The sequence below is a fragment of the Pinus tabuliformis genome, chromosome 6 (genome assembly GCF_031772625.1).
Source record: "Pinus tabuliformis cultivar Carrire ecotype Pingquan chromosome 6, CPIR1, whole genome shotgun sequence".
Lineage (NCBI taxonomy): Eukaryota > Viridiplantae > Streptophyta > Pinopsida > Pinales > Pinaceae > Pinus > Pinus tabuliformis.
In genome coordinates, this window is record NC_142292.1 from 260,008,626 (window position 1) to 260,024,582 (window position 15,957).

The 15,957-nt window shown below is 39.6% G+C and overlaps 1 protein-coding gene across 1 annotated transcript in view; it reads left to right on the forward strand.

Annotated features, from left to right (window-relative positions):
* Nucleotides 1-15,957, forward strand: part of LOC149258358 (uncharacterized) — a 159,003-nt gene that overhangs the window by 118,996 nt on the left and 24,050 nt on the right. Inside the window, exons 7-8 of the mRNA XM_089412981.1 lie at nucleotides 12,396-14,582; nucleotides 14,881-14,911. Of these exons, the coding sequence (XP_089269107.1) occupies nucleotides 12,396-14,582; nucleotides 14,881-14,911 (2,218 nt within the window). The remainder of the gene's footprint in view (nucleotides 1-12,395; nucleotides 14,583-14,880; nucleotides 14,912-15,957) is intronic.

The following is a 15,957-nucleotide window of genomic DNA, read 5'->3' on the forward strand; positions in this document are numbered from 1 at the left end:
TGTCAATGATGAATTGAATGACATTGCATGGTCGAAACTCTCAAACAACTCTAATTAGAGACTACAATATTAATAATAATAATCTTATAATGATCCAAGTATTCATGGGCTAAAATGAAGACCTTACCAGTAGCATAAACACCAAAAAAAATTTGGGGATTAGGAATAGCGATGGAGCTCTGAGGCACTAGGGTTTTGAACAGGGGGCGACAGGAGCGAGCTGGTATCAATGGAGGGGCTTGGAGGAGGGAGCTCCACTCCCTCCTACAGTAATGTGGTTTCAAACAGAAGCAAAGAGGCGAGTCTGAACAATTTCCGGAAACCACTAGAGGCAGAGACAAAGACAAATGGCACTCACAAGCCAGGAAGCAGCAATTCCCATGAAAAGGAAGGGACCCACAAGGAAGCTAGGAGGGAAACAAATCCTGGCGACAGCAGTCAGAGAACTGAGAAAATGTCTGCGACAGGACCCTGCAAGCCCAAGGCTAACATTAAACCCCGGGTGGTCTTAAATGATCCTGCACTACAAGTGCACAGAGATCACATGGCGACTTATGTGGTCATTTGCAAGTTCATGGGCATATGGCCCACGGAGAAAGCACTGTACACATGGATAAGAAACAACTGGAAATCGAAGGGAGAAATAAATCTACATCTTGGCTCCAAGGGTTTCTTCACAGTGGTTTTCACTAACCTAGAGGACAAAGACAGAGTTTTCGAAGGAGGACCCTACTTCTATGCAGTCGCAGGCCTTTACATGTGACCTTGGGTGATGAACTTTGTTCCAGAGCGAGAAACGTTCACATCGATCCCGGTATGGATTAGATTATACTCCTTACCTTTAGATTATTGGCTATCGGAATCTTTAAAAGCTATAGGTAACAAATTAGGGCATTTTATAAAGATATCAGAGGTGACTTTGCGAGGGAAATACACCTCCTTTGCTCGCATATGTGTAGAGATGGACTTATCAGGAGCACTCCCGAATGAAGTCATCCTAGAAGTTTATGACGAGGAATGGGTACAGGCAGTCGACTATGAACACATCCCATTCAGATGCTGTAAATGTCATGAACATGGGCACCTCTTCAGAGATTGCCCACTCAACAAAAGGGAGGACTACCCGAAAACCAACAAAGGAAAAGACCCTGAAGGTTTCACCAAAGTGGGAGGCAGAGGGAAAGGAGGGGGAAAAAGTCCCAAAAGAAACCTAGTGAAAGCAAGATACCAAGTCATAACAGTTTCGAAATTTTAGAAGAAGAAGGAGGAGAAAATGGAATGCACAAGAAACCAGAGGACTATCATAGAGAGAAGGAAAAAGAGGACAGCATGGAAATCATACAGGAATACAATGAACAAAAGGAGGACCCACTAAGCACTATGGAACTTGGAAGGGACCATGAGATGACCCCAAGCGAAGGAGGCACGGAGGACCAAGACCTACAGGAGATCCTTGAGAGGGAGAACCTTGAACTAGAAAAGTTTCTAGAGCAGGGAATCAACAAAGGAATTGACTCTCTACCACAAGAGGAGTTTGACAGAGTACAACAACTATTCCTCCGAAGGTCTCACACAAAGGTTGTAGGAGTCAAAAGGAACCATGATAGCCAGGAGAACAAAGGGGTTAAATCAATGGAGATAATATCAGGACACTCCACCAAAAACCCAGGCAAGAAAAGAGGAAGGAAGAGACAAAATGAACTACTGACAGAGTGTGGAAAACTCATGATTAATTCAGGTAAGATGAAAGATCTCACCAGTTATTGTTTTACAAACCCATCATTATGAAGCTTACAACCTGGAACATTAGAGGACTAGGGAGTAAAAGAAAACAAAGAAATCTTAGTAACAGAATAAAAGAAGAAAAACCAGATATGGTGTTTATACAGGAAACAAAATGCTCAGTAGATAAGATTAGAGAAAAGCATAGCAAATGGCTGATTAAGTATGAGTACCTAGAAGTCAAAGCAAATAATTCAGCTGGAGGAATTCTCACTCTATGGAATCCTCAGAAATTTGGAATCCTGGATGCTGAGGCATCCAGAAACCACCTTTCATTGGTTATCCAACCTTTGGGGGACAAGGATTGTTACATGATCACAAATGTCTATGGTCCTCAGCTACTAGAAGATAAACTCAAGCTCCTCACCTCTCTGGAGGAACTGAGAGAAAGACACCCAACAATGCCCTGGATTCTGGGAGGGGACTTCAATATGATCAAATCTCTCACAGAGAAAAAAGGAGGAACCAGAACACTTGGTAGAGACTCAATAGCCTTCCAGAACTTCCTTAACAATATGAGACTGGTGGATATGGATACAATAAATGGCATCTTCACGTGGAACAACAAAAGAGGAGGAACTTCCCAAGTAGCTTCGAGATTAGACAGATTCATAATCTTAGAGGATCTCCTTCTCACCGATTGTATCATGACAGCTTTCATCCTCCCTTTCGGAGGCTCGGATCACTGGCCCATCTAGCTGGAAGCTTCCTTTATTGGAACCCCGAGGAATAGACCTTTCCTGTTCGAAAACATCTGGCACTCACCTGATTTCATCACTAACATTGGAAATTGGTGGGCTGAAGAAATACACACCCAAGGCACAAAAATGTTCCTCCTGCATCAGAGACTCAAACACATCAAGAGAAAGCTCAAAGAATGGAATAAAAATGAGTTTGGCAACATCTTCAAAGCCAAAGGAGAAGTGGAAAAAAAATTACAGGAAATTAATCAAATTCTCATCACAGAAGGCTTCATAGAGGAAAGGAAAATGCAAGCAGACTCACTTCAACAAGAATGGGATAACAGATGCCAGCAGGAGGAAATCTTCTGGAGACAGAAATCCAGGGTGCAATGGATTAAGGAAGGGGGAGAAATACTAGGTTCTTTCACAAATCTACCATGGAACACAGGGCACATAATAGGATCACAAAACTTATAGATCCTCAAGGAATAGAGCAAGATACTCATAAGGAAATGGAAGCTGTACTGGTTCAACATTTTCAAAGTATTGCAGAGGAGACCATGGCAGAAAGATCTCAATTTTCTAAAAGTTTTACTCAGCATATTCCAAAACTAGTAACCAGGGAAGACAATTATAATCTGAACAGGCCAGTGACGGAAGAAGAGGTCAATGAAGTAATCAAAGAGATGCATAATGGGAAAGATCCAGGCCCAGATGGTTTCAATGTAGACTTCTTCAAAACATGATGGGAAATTGTCAAACATGACATTCTGGATGTGGTGGAGGACTCGAGAAAATCTAAAACAGTTCTGAGAGCGCTTAATGAATCCTTCATTTCCTTAATCCCCAAACAGGAAAAAGCCATGACTCCAGATAGATTCAGACCCATAGCTTTATGCAATGTGGTGTACAAAATCATTTCCAAAGTAATTGCTAACAGACTCAAACCCCTTCTTCCAACACTTGTGTCAGAGGAGCAGACTGGATATGTGGAAGGTAGACAAATTCTCAATAATATAATTCAAGCTCATGAAGTGGTGCATTCCCTCAAGACCAATAAGCAAGTAGGTATGATAATACAGCTAGACATAGCAAAAGCTTATGATAAGCTAAGCTGGTCTTACATCAGGGAAGTTCTTAAAGCATATGGCTTTGACCACAACTGGATAAGATGGGTCATGGCTCTTGTGACCACTGCCAGTTGTTCAATTCTTCTTAATGGCTCTCCATCCAGAACCTTCAGGCCATCGAGAGGCCTCAGACAAGGAGATCCTCTCTCCCCCTTCCTCTTCATTCTCATGATGGAAGGATTGGGTAGAGCGATCATTTCAGCCAAGGAGGAAGGAAGAATCCAGGGACTTAGACTCACTCAGAATGGGGACACATTGACCCATCAACAATTTGTGGATGACACTATGCTGCAGGGCACACCCACAGTCAAGGAAGCCAAAGCTTTCAAACAAATCCTATATGAGTTCGCAATGGCTGCTGGTACTGAGGTAAGCCTCACAAAATCAAAGGTTTTCTTTTTCAATACTGATATTTCAATTCAAAGAAATCTCTCCAGAATTCTAGGCTTTCAAAGAGATCATCTTCCCTCAAAATATCTGGGAATACCCCTCACTGACAAACCTTTGAGCAAGGAAATCTGGGAGTCTGTAACTAATAAATTGAAGGACAAAGTCAGCAAGTGGACAAGCAGATCCTTGAATTTAGCAGGGCGGCTAGTCCTCACAAAGGCAGTACTACAAACCATTCCAATCTACATGTTATCAACCCTTCCGGCACCAACAAGAGTCTTACAGCAAATCAGGAATATTCAAAGGGATTTTCTTTGGGATAAAGGGGAAGAGAAAAAGAAATGGGCTTTGGTAGCTTGGGATAAGCTTGCAAACCCAAAACCCATGGTGGTTTGGGTCTCCATGATCTGGATATTTTAAGCAAAGTCTTGGGGGCAAAACTTTGGTGGAGATGGCTAAAGGAAATAAGAAACCCCTGGGTTAAACTCTAGAAACAAAAATATGCAATGGATTGGCAAGAAATTGACCACATTAGAATGACAGGACACATCAAGGGTTCCCATATTTGGAACAAGGCATGGGAGAACAAAGCTTTAGTTTAGAAACACAATTTCTGGGAGATCAGAAATGGGAATCTTGCCTGGTTCTAGGAGGACAACTGGCAGCAGGAAAATAACCTTTGTAGAGAAGGACTGGATATCATAAAAAACGACACCATTAACAAAGGACTGAAAAAGTAAGTGACTATTGGGATCAGTCAAGGGACACTGGTAAATGGAGAATTTGGAAGGTACCAGATTACAAAGATGAGACCCCGTTGAAGACCCAAGCCAAAGTTCTGGAAACTATTCTGGAAAAGAGACAAATTTTGACCTCAACCTCGAATGATCTACTAAGATGGGGTAGAAATAACGAGGGCATCTTCAACCTCAAAGAAGCCAAAAGAATAGCCACGGGACTTAACTACCCAAGCCCTAATAAGACATGGAAAGACCTATGGAACAACCCACACTGGACGAAGATCAAACTGTTCAGGTGGCTAGTTCAACACAAAAAGATTCTAACTTGGGAAAATCTCAGAAAGAGAGGTTTTGCTGGTCCATCAAGATGCCAATTATGTGGCCTGCAGGAAGAAACTATGAATCATCTTCTCAACCTCTGCTCTTTCACCTCAACCTTATGGAATTGGGTAGCCTATATCTTCAAGCAGATAGACAGGAACGAAAATGACATCACTGATACTTTAAAGAACTGGAGGAAGGACTTCTCGGACAATGAGACAGTAAATACAGCCTGGGCTCTGATTCCAAGATTCTTGATCTGGAATGTTTGGAAAGAACGTAACAACAAGATCTTCAAAGACAAATCTGGCCCAACTCAAAGCATCATAGCACAAATCATAAAATAGCTCCAAGAAACTGTCAAAGCTCTTCGGAAGCATCCTCTTGAGAAGCCCTCGGGTCATCGGGATGCTCACATTCTGGAACTGTTGGGACTCCAGTCACATGTCCCTCAAGGCATAAATACGATAGCAAAGCACATTTCAGAAGGAAAGGCTTTCTGGCAACCCCCTCCCCATGGCTTTTTAAAATTCAACATAGACGGAGCCTCAAAAGGTAACCCTGGGGACGCTGGTTATGGAGGAGTCATAAGAGATGAAGAGGGCAACATAAAAGTCATCTTTCACAATCACCTGGGGAGGGCCACCAACAATATGGCTGAACTCATGGCCATTGAGCAATGCTTGGAGATTCTGATAGAGTTCAATTTACATAATACAATCATCGAGGCTGACTCGGAGTTAATAGTTAATTCGGTCAAGCGGCTGGGCACAGGCACTGCAGCAGACAAAGTCTCGAAACACTGGAGACTTTTGCAAGTCTATTACCGAATTCAATCGCACCTAAGAATTCTAAGAACTCTTAGTTTTGTTCATGTGCACAGAGATGCCAACAGAGTAGCGGACTGGCTAGCTAATGAAGGGGTAAGATGCACAAGAGACAACAGGTGCTGCTTGTGGGAGTCGGTACCCGCAGGTCAACTGCGTGAGGGTTGTTACACTCTGGCCCTCACAGACAAGGAGCATTATCAACACAGGAAAGGAATCCGCTAGTTAACCTTTAATCAATGGACGACAGGGGTTCGATAGAGAGACAACCTGAGATTTGGCATTTTCGGGTCTCGCAGTGGGATACCATAGATCGCCTTCTCATTGGTTCTGCAGGAAGCTCGGTTAGTGAGCGGGCAGCTAGGAAAATTGTGATAATCCATTCTAATTGGTGGCTCAGTCGAATGGATGGTAGTAGGTTCAGAGTTTCCGTGGTTTCCGGATTTCGGGCGTCAAAGCGGTTTCCAGGTTATCAGGCGTCCTCAAAACCCGAAGTGGTTTCTCAAAAATGAATCTGATGCCACTTAGCGTTCAACACGTGGCTCTCAGAGGAGAGAGAATACCACCCTCATCGGGCAGGTATTCCTCCTGCTTCTTCTCCGCCCGATATTTCCCTCAGCCGTTGGATCATGTAGCTGCTGATCAACGGCTGAGGTTTGATGAGCAGGTTAGTGGGTCCGGGTGATGCCCAGCGGACCCGAAATCTTTTTGATAAGGTCTCTATTCCCCTCTTTGGGTCCGCTTTTAGTTTTTTCAGGTTCTTGTTTTCGCTCCGTTTTGGCCCTCGACCACTTGACCTCGAATCATGGTTCGGGCGATGGAGGCCATGTGTTTTGTTTTTCTTGGGCCCTAGGCCCGGTTCTCGAAAAGTTGACTCTTTTCCCTAAGCTGGAAGAAATTGCTAATTTTTCAGCCCGCTTCCTCTTTGGGCGCGTTGTATTTTATGTAATATATTTTTAGTGACAAGATAATAGAAGGACCGACTCTTGCTTTAGGAAAAAAATAAACACCAAAAAATTTTGTTGATAGTTTTCCTTGTAACATTTGTCCAACCTTTAGCTTTAGTGGATACCCCATATGTGGTCCAATCATTTGTAAATTATCATATAGAACTATAGACTTGTCCTCTAACCTAGTCAAGTCTCATGGTTTTGGCTTTGTCATACTTGAGGCTCCTGTATCATTTAGGGGAATTATTAATGGCTACATTGTGGGGGAGCGCCCCTTGGCCTTGCTCCCAAAGCATGCTCCTATAGGGAACATTCAGGAAGCATTCTTCCTAACCGCTCCCTTATGGGAGTGCTTTTTGTGAGCGTGATTCCCTTAAGAAATATACACTCTCTATCCATTTTGGGAGTGCTCCTTGAACACTATTGGGAGCAAAACAAACCACTCCCACGCATTCCCTAAGTGCTCCTTGAACGCTGCTAATTGTGAGGAAAAAGGAGCAACCATTGACGATGGGTAACCCGATGTATTTTAGTTGGGGTGTTTGGTTCACACAATGAACCTTTTGATGCATAGTATTATTAAAATGAAGGACAATGACTATATATGGATTGGTGCTTTGTACAAGAGATGGAAGAAGATGATAAAATTTATTATCAATCATCACATTACCCACTTCATTTTCTGCAGTCACTTCAAGTTGGAGTTAGATTATTTGCTAGTTATTATCTTATCGTAAGGCGCCTTTTGAAGGTAAGAGAGGCATTGGCCAGTATGGTCTCAAGTGATTTATTGCAATATCTAAAATACAACGCTATATCTGCATTTGACAAACATGAATTCAAGAGGTAGAGGACACATTGCTTGATGGTTAACTTTGGAAACTGGTTAGATATATTCTGTAGTTCACCAAACCCATTTATCATGTGATTTGGTTTGCAGATTTAGATCAACCAATGGTTTGGGAGGTGTATGAGTAGATGGACAACATGCTAAGCCAAATCAAAGATATTGTTTAGCTAAGGGATGTGATCTTGTATGATCATATTTATAAACATGTGGTCAAAAGGTGGGATAATTTGGCTGTTCCACTCCATGCCCTAGCATATATCCTTACACCGAAATATTATTCTCCATCTTGGTTGGCTCAACCAACAGTTGGGGGTGGGGTTAGAAGAAAATCACACGCAAATCTAGAGGTGCAAAATGAGTATATGCTTGCATTATATAAGTTGGTACTTGAGGAAGAGGAGTGTGCTCAAGTATGAAGTGAATTCAGCAAGTACATCAGTGCACATGGAATCTTTGGTAACTTGCATGCAACCACAAATCATGATAGGTTGACGTCTATACAATGGTGGAACATGTATGGGTCCTGTACCACATATTTGCATAAATTGGTGGTGAATGTGTTTTCTTAGGTAGTCAACACTTCTTTTGCAACGAGCAGAAAGCTGAGTTTATTTGCACTACACCTTCAGGTTGTTGTCCCATTATTGTGATGCAATGGATGTTTGGAATGATAATTATAGAAGTGATGACTTGGGGCAACAATCTAGAGGAGACAAATTTGGAGGATGGAGCCATAGTTTTAGAGTGGTTGGAAGCTAATCTTTTGTGTGATCATATTCATGGAGCGGACATGCCACCCCCATCCACTAGTACGTTTCCAAATGCAATAGTTTTTTCTTTATCTTCATAGCATCCAATATTACATGAGGGCCACGCAGTTGTTGTTCATGTTCCACAAACACTACCACCTACTCCTACTCTTTTTATAGATCATGAGAAAAGAAATGAGAAGTTTCTCATGGCAAGAGGAAAGCATAGTAGATACGATATCTCTTTTTCTTTATACTTAGCACTTTGTCTTTATTACAACTTATTCTGTAAACATTATTGATAGTTTCAATTGAAATTTGAAGTTTGGACCTACCTTTGAACCTAAGTCACATGACACGAGGACATGAGACACGGAGGACACGTAAATACGAGTATTCGACATGAGACGCAACGACCCCGGAAACAGGACACGAGGGACACGTTATATATATATATATATATATATATATATATATATATATATATATATATATATACTGAAATATAGTGCTTGATCCATATAGATATGAATCATGATGATATCTATTTAGTATTTAGTATACACTATTTACTATTTAGTAATTTACTAGTTAGTTTATTAATTTACTACTTCACAGTTCAATGTTCATTGTTCATGTTATAATTTTTGTTATTAACTTCAAACAAGATTGATCATGTTCAAACTTCACATAAGGTAGTTTATGAACTATAAATTTATATGTGTTCAAACTTCATTGTTGACCAAAGCGTTAATCGAGCTTTCCCTCCCTTTAGACCTTGAAGGTGTAGTGAGCAATGAGCACATGATGGGGAGCTGGGATTTTTATTTCAACACACGATCTATACGTGGTCACTCGTGTATAATTAAGTTAAGTTTCGTAAGCTATAACACAACTTACAAGAAATTTAAGTGCTCCAAACTCTCAACAAAGCATGTGAACGCTTGTCTCCTACATCTCCAGGTCCAGCTCGATGTGAAGTTGTGAGCATTGCGCTCGAATCTAAAGGAATTCCTCACACTGCACAACAAATTGGATTCCAGCGACGAGCAAACTCAACTTTGGTGGTGAACAATGACAACCCAAAAATAAAACATGTTGCAGGTTTTAAATGTCACTTTTCATGGGACACGTGTCCTGAGAACCAAAAACGTTAGGGCACATTTTCAACACGTTCAAAACAAGTGTCTCGATTGGAGGACACGAAGAAAAACGTTTTTGACACGTTTTAGGGCGGTTTTCGTGTTCGACACGGGAAATACTGGACACGAGACCTTGAGGGATGTGTCTTGTGACTTAGCTTTGAACTGTTCACCAAATATTTCAACTCTCTGGTAACGAATATGGTCCTCTGTTTCGTTTCGTGGTTGATGTTATCTATTACAATCATTGATGACAAATTTTATATTTTGAAACTTGAAGGTTGATGTTGTAGTTGATGATTGATCATTCAATGACAATGTTATAATTACTATAATTACTAGATGATTGATGTTGTACGTGTACTAAATGGTTGATGGTTTAACGATAATCACTAATCTGATGGTTAAATCTACGTTTTCATGTTTTCTGTAGTTTCTTTTACATTCTACATGTTTTTTCAATTAATATATATGCATAAATTTATATTAAAATACGCATTACTTTAAAAAAATTCTCTTGAATTTTTTTGTTCCCAAAATCTTTTGAAAATTGCACTTTTCTCTCTCATTCTCGCTTCTCGCTCCCACCCCCACTCCCAACATCCTTGGTTGATGGCAAGTACCATTTGATGCCTATAATATGAGCAAAGAACATTGAATGGCATGCCACATGTCGAGAGAACCCTAGACACTTTTGCATTTGCATCATCCCTATAACCTTGCTTGAGGAGATGCACTATTGTTCTATGCCATATATGCATGTGCAAGCTAAGTCACAAGGATTGCTGAACTTCAAGATTGAAGTTCGAAATTTGATGAACCCCAAAGAAATTTAAAAGTTCGTTTTGGCTCGGCAAAAGATGCCACTGACTGCTTCTATGTGTTGTTGTGAGATTGTACCAGAGTGTTCTACATGTTTCTATGTGTTCCATTCAGAATTTACTGGTTAACTTCTGCACAGTCTTCCCCACGAACTGTGCTAATTGCAACCCTGGAGGCTTAGACCTCATCTTTGTACTGTGGCACTATTTGATTTGTTGCAATGGGCGATTGGTGTGTCCGTACAATATGCTTGTGGTGATGGCTGATGCATGAAAGTCACAACTTGCTATTGGCCATGTTCACACTATCACGACTCAAGTTGTCACTTTGTTGACCTTGGTCATATTGTCATGACGCACAGGTTGTCACTCGCAAATCATGGTCCAGATCGGGCAATCTCTTATGATTTTCTATTTTTTGATCTTATAAACATTTATTATTAATATACTTTATATCAGAGACCATGGGCATATGGGGAAAATTTATAATTTTCTATTTTTTAATCTTATAAACTATTTCTTATTAATATACTTTATATAAGTTCATATTAAATATTAAGAAAACCTTTTTTTTATATAGTTATAATATAAATTACATATAAATTGATAATAAAGCTATATATATATATATATATATATATATATATATATATATATAGTCGAACCTAAAGACGAACCCTATTCAAATCTGAATGAAAATTCGAATTCGAATTGAACTTCAATGTTGTCGAACGTGAACCACGTGACAGTGTGTGGATGTGGGATCAACCATAGAACATTCTAAATGAGGTCTCAGATTTGATCTTTGAATTTTTGGATTTGTTTTGTGATTCCTCCTCTTCCCTCATGTACTTATATCTTTTGTTGGCAGTTTATCACAGGTTTTGACTCATATCACCTTAGTAGTCTTTTCATCACCTATCATAATCCCACAAGGACACTTCCTCAGATGGGTATATGAACTTGTATAAGTTGTGTTACAATGGAGGCATGAAAATTTAGTGGTTTTACCTCCTTTCTCTCCCTCATGCCTTGTCACATTCTTCCACAAAGGTGTTGAAGCCTTTTTAATCCCCTTTTACTTCTTCCTCATCCATGGGGTACGAACTGCCATACTCCTTCCTCCTCAACACTGGTATTTTGGTTTTGCATAATGATAAACTACACACCCATCATGTTTCTGGAGAATAACTGCTGCATGCAGTAGAATGAGGGAGAAGTAGGAATGGGAAAGATTAAGAGAAGAGAACATTCAACATAGCAAATATACAAGTTTACAACACATAGGAGAAAAAAAACAAGAATGGGCTTAGAGCCAACAACTTTAGCTCTCTGATATGGTTGAATGTAAATATGGCCATCCTCAGTCTCCCTTCTAAGCTTTCACAAATCTGCTCCTCAACAACTAGCAAGAAGGCCACTCAAAGTCCTAGAAAGGATGAGTGAACTGAGTGAGAAGTGGGATAGAATGACTAGAGATTGACAAAACCATGTAGGAATGTTGAAGCCTGAAAACCCTAGTAGAGCTCCCTTACGATGAAGCATTTTCTTCTGAATTAGTTTTGGCTTTAAAATGGTGGAAAGAAAAACCCTTTTGAAAAAACTCACTTGTTGTCTAACAACATGGATGAATTTGTATTTTATTATGGCATCGATGTATGGTATGCTTCTAAGGTATGTCCTACTAAACTGATTGAATATAAGTATGCTAATTCTCTTGGGTCTAGTTTAAATAATGATAGATAATATGACGATTTTTCACTGTTTATTATTTTCTCACAATCCTTGCATTCATGTCACAAGTCTATTTTGATGCATCTTTATCATGCAAGTCATTGTTTGACTGTGATGAGGATGGCTGATTTGAATAGACTAATGTAAACCTGGGTGATATCTATACTCTCATATGCTACTGATTCATAAAGATTGGGTGGATTTACATTACATTGTCTGCTTCTTGAAAGAAATAAGACAGCTCTTTAACAACTTTTTACTATTCTTTTGGTTCAGAATTCCTCAAGTCCAAGCTTTTCTGAAGCTGTCGCTAATGCTCTTCAATTGCCTCAAAACACATCACATTTGGCATCGGTATCAAAGGACAAGGCAGTTCAGCACAATGTACTGAACCCAGAACAGGGGCAAAGAAGAAAAAGATATTCTGCAACGGAAGATGAAATACCTATGGATATTGTTGAACTAATGGCTAAAAATCAACATGAGCGGGGTCTATCAAACCCCAAACGTCTTCGCAAAAGCCATAATCTCCAGAAGGATGAAAGAAGACTGAAGATGAAAAAAGCAGATCCAAGTCATGTCAATAAACATGAAGAGGAAGGAGCTAACCTCAGGCAGGAGATGGTTACTCCTAAGAGTACGGCGTGGCCCAAACAAACTGGTGAAGAAAACCTGGCCATTTTAAGAAAGCACTCTGGCAATGATTTTCTGGTAGACTATGGCCATATAGATGTTTCTGGGGTAAATGCAATGAATAATTTAGTCATGTCAAATAAGGAAAGCAATACATCTAGCTCATGTAAAGGTCATTTGGCCATGATGCAATCAACACAATGGTTCAATCCATGGGGACAATATTCTTCGGATTTTGTTGCACCAATTTTGGATGAAACAAACGCTGCGTGTAATCTACCATTTCCCATTGATTGTAGTAAATCACATGTTGCTATTAGTCATTGTGATCAGTATGGAGCTTTCTCTACAAATGGCATGGCACTAGAGTCTATGCAGTTGCTGGGAGCATCAAGTTATTTTGGCTATATGGAAATGCAAAATTTGTGCAGGGAAGGTGCCTCTGCATTATCATACTTCACAAACCCAGTGCTTCCAGTTTTTCAAAATAAATCTGAGTCCTTTTTTAATTATAATGGGCATTCACATCAAAATCTCACAAACAGCAACAGTCCTCAAAACTTGCCCTGGGAAAGTTCCGATCTAGGAGTTTCTGGATCGAAATTTAACATTCCATCTGAACCTCACAAGGGGAATGGTATTCCAAATCTCTCAGTAAGAACAGATGGAATTTCACATCCTCTTTATTTCAATGGACAAAGTAACTCAGCTTTGTTGCAGCAGGTAAATGCCCAAGCTATGCAGACATCTGGGAAGAAATACTGTTTTCCCTCTGCACCAGTGCTGAGGCTAATGGGGAAAAGTGTATCAATTCCAGCAACATGTGCAGATAAAAAGAATATGGCATCAGAGAGCAGGGACAACAGAAATTTCTCTAATTTACCCCAGGGCTCTTCACAAAAGCATGTCAGTTGGTTTCATCCAGCAACCTGTGCCCCATCTGGGTTAATGGAGATGTATCAAAATGGAACATTTAATGGCACTGAAAGAATGTTTAGAGGTTCAGAACCCATTGAAGGTAGCACACATATGCATGAACAAATCATAAGTTCAGTTAAAACTATACCTCTTGTTCCAAAGTTCATGCCTTCTGTGCATCTTGTATCAAATGGGCTCTCTGGAATTTCTACCCCTTCTTGGACAATCCCTGGCAAAGGCAATAATGCTTCTCTGGAATCCTCTCTTTTGAGAACAAAATCTCTCTTCCAGGGTACACCATTCCCTGAAGAAAAAGAGAAGGGATTACCATGTACAAGTGGTTACAATGGCAATCTACAGACATATTCTATTGTTCCTCTTGCTTCTCAGAGTACAAAGGTTGTAAAGGGCTCCAGTTCTACGAAAGGCTTAAGATCATATAGGCCAACACCCACTAGTACGCATCTAAATAGATATCAAAGATCTGATCTTGATATTTATCTTCAGAACAGACACAAATGCCTCCAATCCCCTTGGGTGTTGGGATCTAATCCCAGACAAAACTTAAAAAAGGAACCAAAGAAAACAAAAGCACTGAACAAAAAAATTGTGGAATCTGCTTTATGCAACAAAAAGGCTTGCAATGTGGAAATATGCACACTGAATCAGAACCCAGCCGAAATCAATATAGAAGAAGAGGACGGATACAATTTTGGTTATGATCATCCGGCTTCATCTCATAGAGCTTTTCCATATAGTGATAGAAAGATAAATATGGCAATCCCACAAGTGCAAAAACGTCGGAGAACCTTGAAGAAAAAGCACTTGCAAGAATTCCTTGTTCAGAAGGATGCTTATGTTGGTGAGCTTGCCAACAGAAATGTGGAGAATCTGGACTCTGTGGGACAGGAGGTAACTTTTGTTAAAGAAGTGGATGGAAACAATACTTTAAATTAAATGTTTTGTTTTCAAAAATATAGCACGACATTGGTTAACCATACTACTTCAGTTGTGAGTAAGTACAATACCACACTTGATTCCACCTTATGTTTTATTTTCGTCTTAAATTGCTCTTCTTGATGGACGTGATGCTCCTTGATGGAGATGACTAAAGAGCAATTGGATGGTTCTGCAAGCATGTGGCCATAGAGACATGACTTTTATTTCGATTTGCATATGCTTGTGGACAGTTATTTGTGCGTTTCTTTAGTTAATGGATTCATTGCCTATTAATTATACAGGTATGTATATATCCCGGCTATTTATGCACTGAATTAATTGTTATGGCTCACAAATTGTGAAGGGACCACAGCAAGCCCTCAAGGTATCTCAAGGAGAAAACTTAATCCTGTATTGTGTTCTGATGCAGAAATGTCCAACAGATTTTTTCTTCCTTGTGATGATGGCATGTCTTAAGCAACTAGAGTAAAACATGGTTACCTATCTTTGGCATTGTAAAAGTTGTTTCAGTTTAAATAAAGGTGAGTTGTTTCACTTTAAATAAAGGATGTCCCTCAAATCACAGGAAATGGCGTGTGCATTTTGGTTTGCCGTGAAGTGTCTTTCCATGGATACTCACTGTGCTAATATTGAAACCATTGAGACCATCTTTGGCGCGGAGATTAAATTATTTCGGGCAAATTAAGGAATTTACAATCAAACTCAGTCGAGTTGTCTTCAGTTGGTTTGCATGTTGCTCCAGCCGCGTAACCTTTTTATCTGGGTAAATCGTAAATTAAAGAACCTTAGGGAGCCATCTTATTACTTCCAAATATTCACTGTTATGAATAAAAGCAAATAACTTTGTAGTCATTTTGGTTGGCATCAATGTTATTAAGAATTTTGATGTTTAAAATTAAAAGTTAAAGTGTCTGAGGAGAATTTAGGAGAGGTGGTAATAACAATGTAACCGTTCTTCAAAGTAATGGCTTAGCCATTGGTGTTATTATTTTCAAAATTGAGAAATATATATATATATATGAGAGAGAGAATGAATGAATAAGAGAGAGTGTCTAAATAAAAATGTTATAATAATATTTAAGTGAAAAAGAATATGTGATAATAATAATATATGAGTTTTTATTTTATTTTTAAGTTTGGTAGGATTATATTTTCATTATGTTCAATATATTAGGGTGGGGAATTGAACTGGTGACTTCATATCAAGGAGTGCTTTCGCAGAACTTCACATCAAAGAGTGCCTTCGCAGAACCCTGATCACCATCTATCCAAAACCCTGATCACCATCTATCCAAGACCCAGTTGACAATAATATAAGACTTTTATT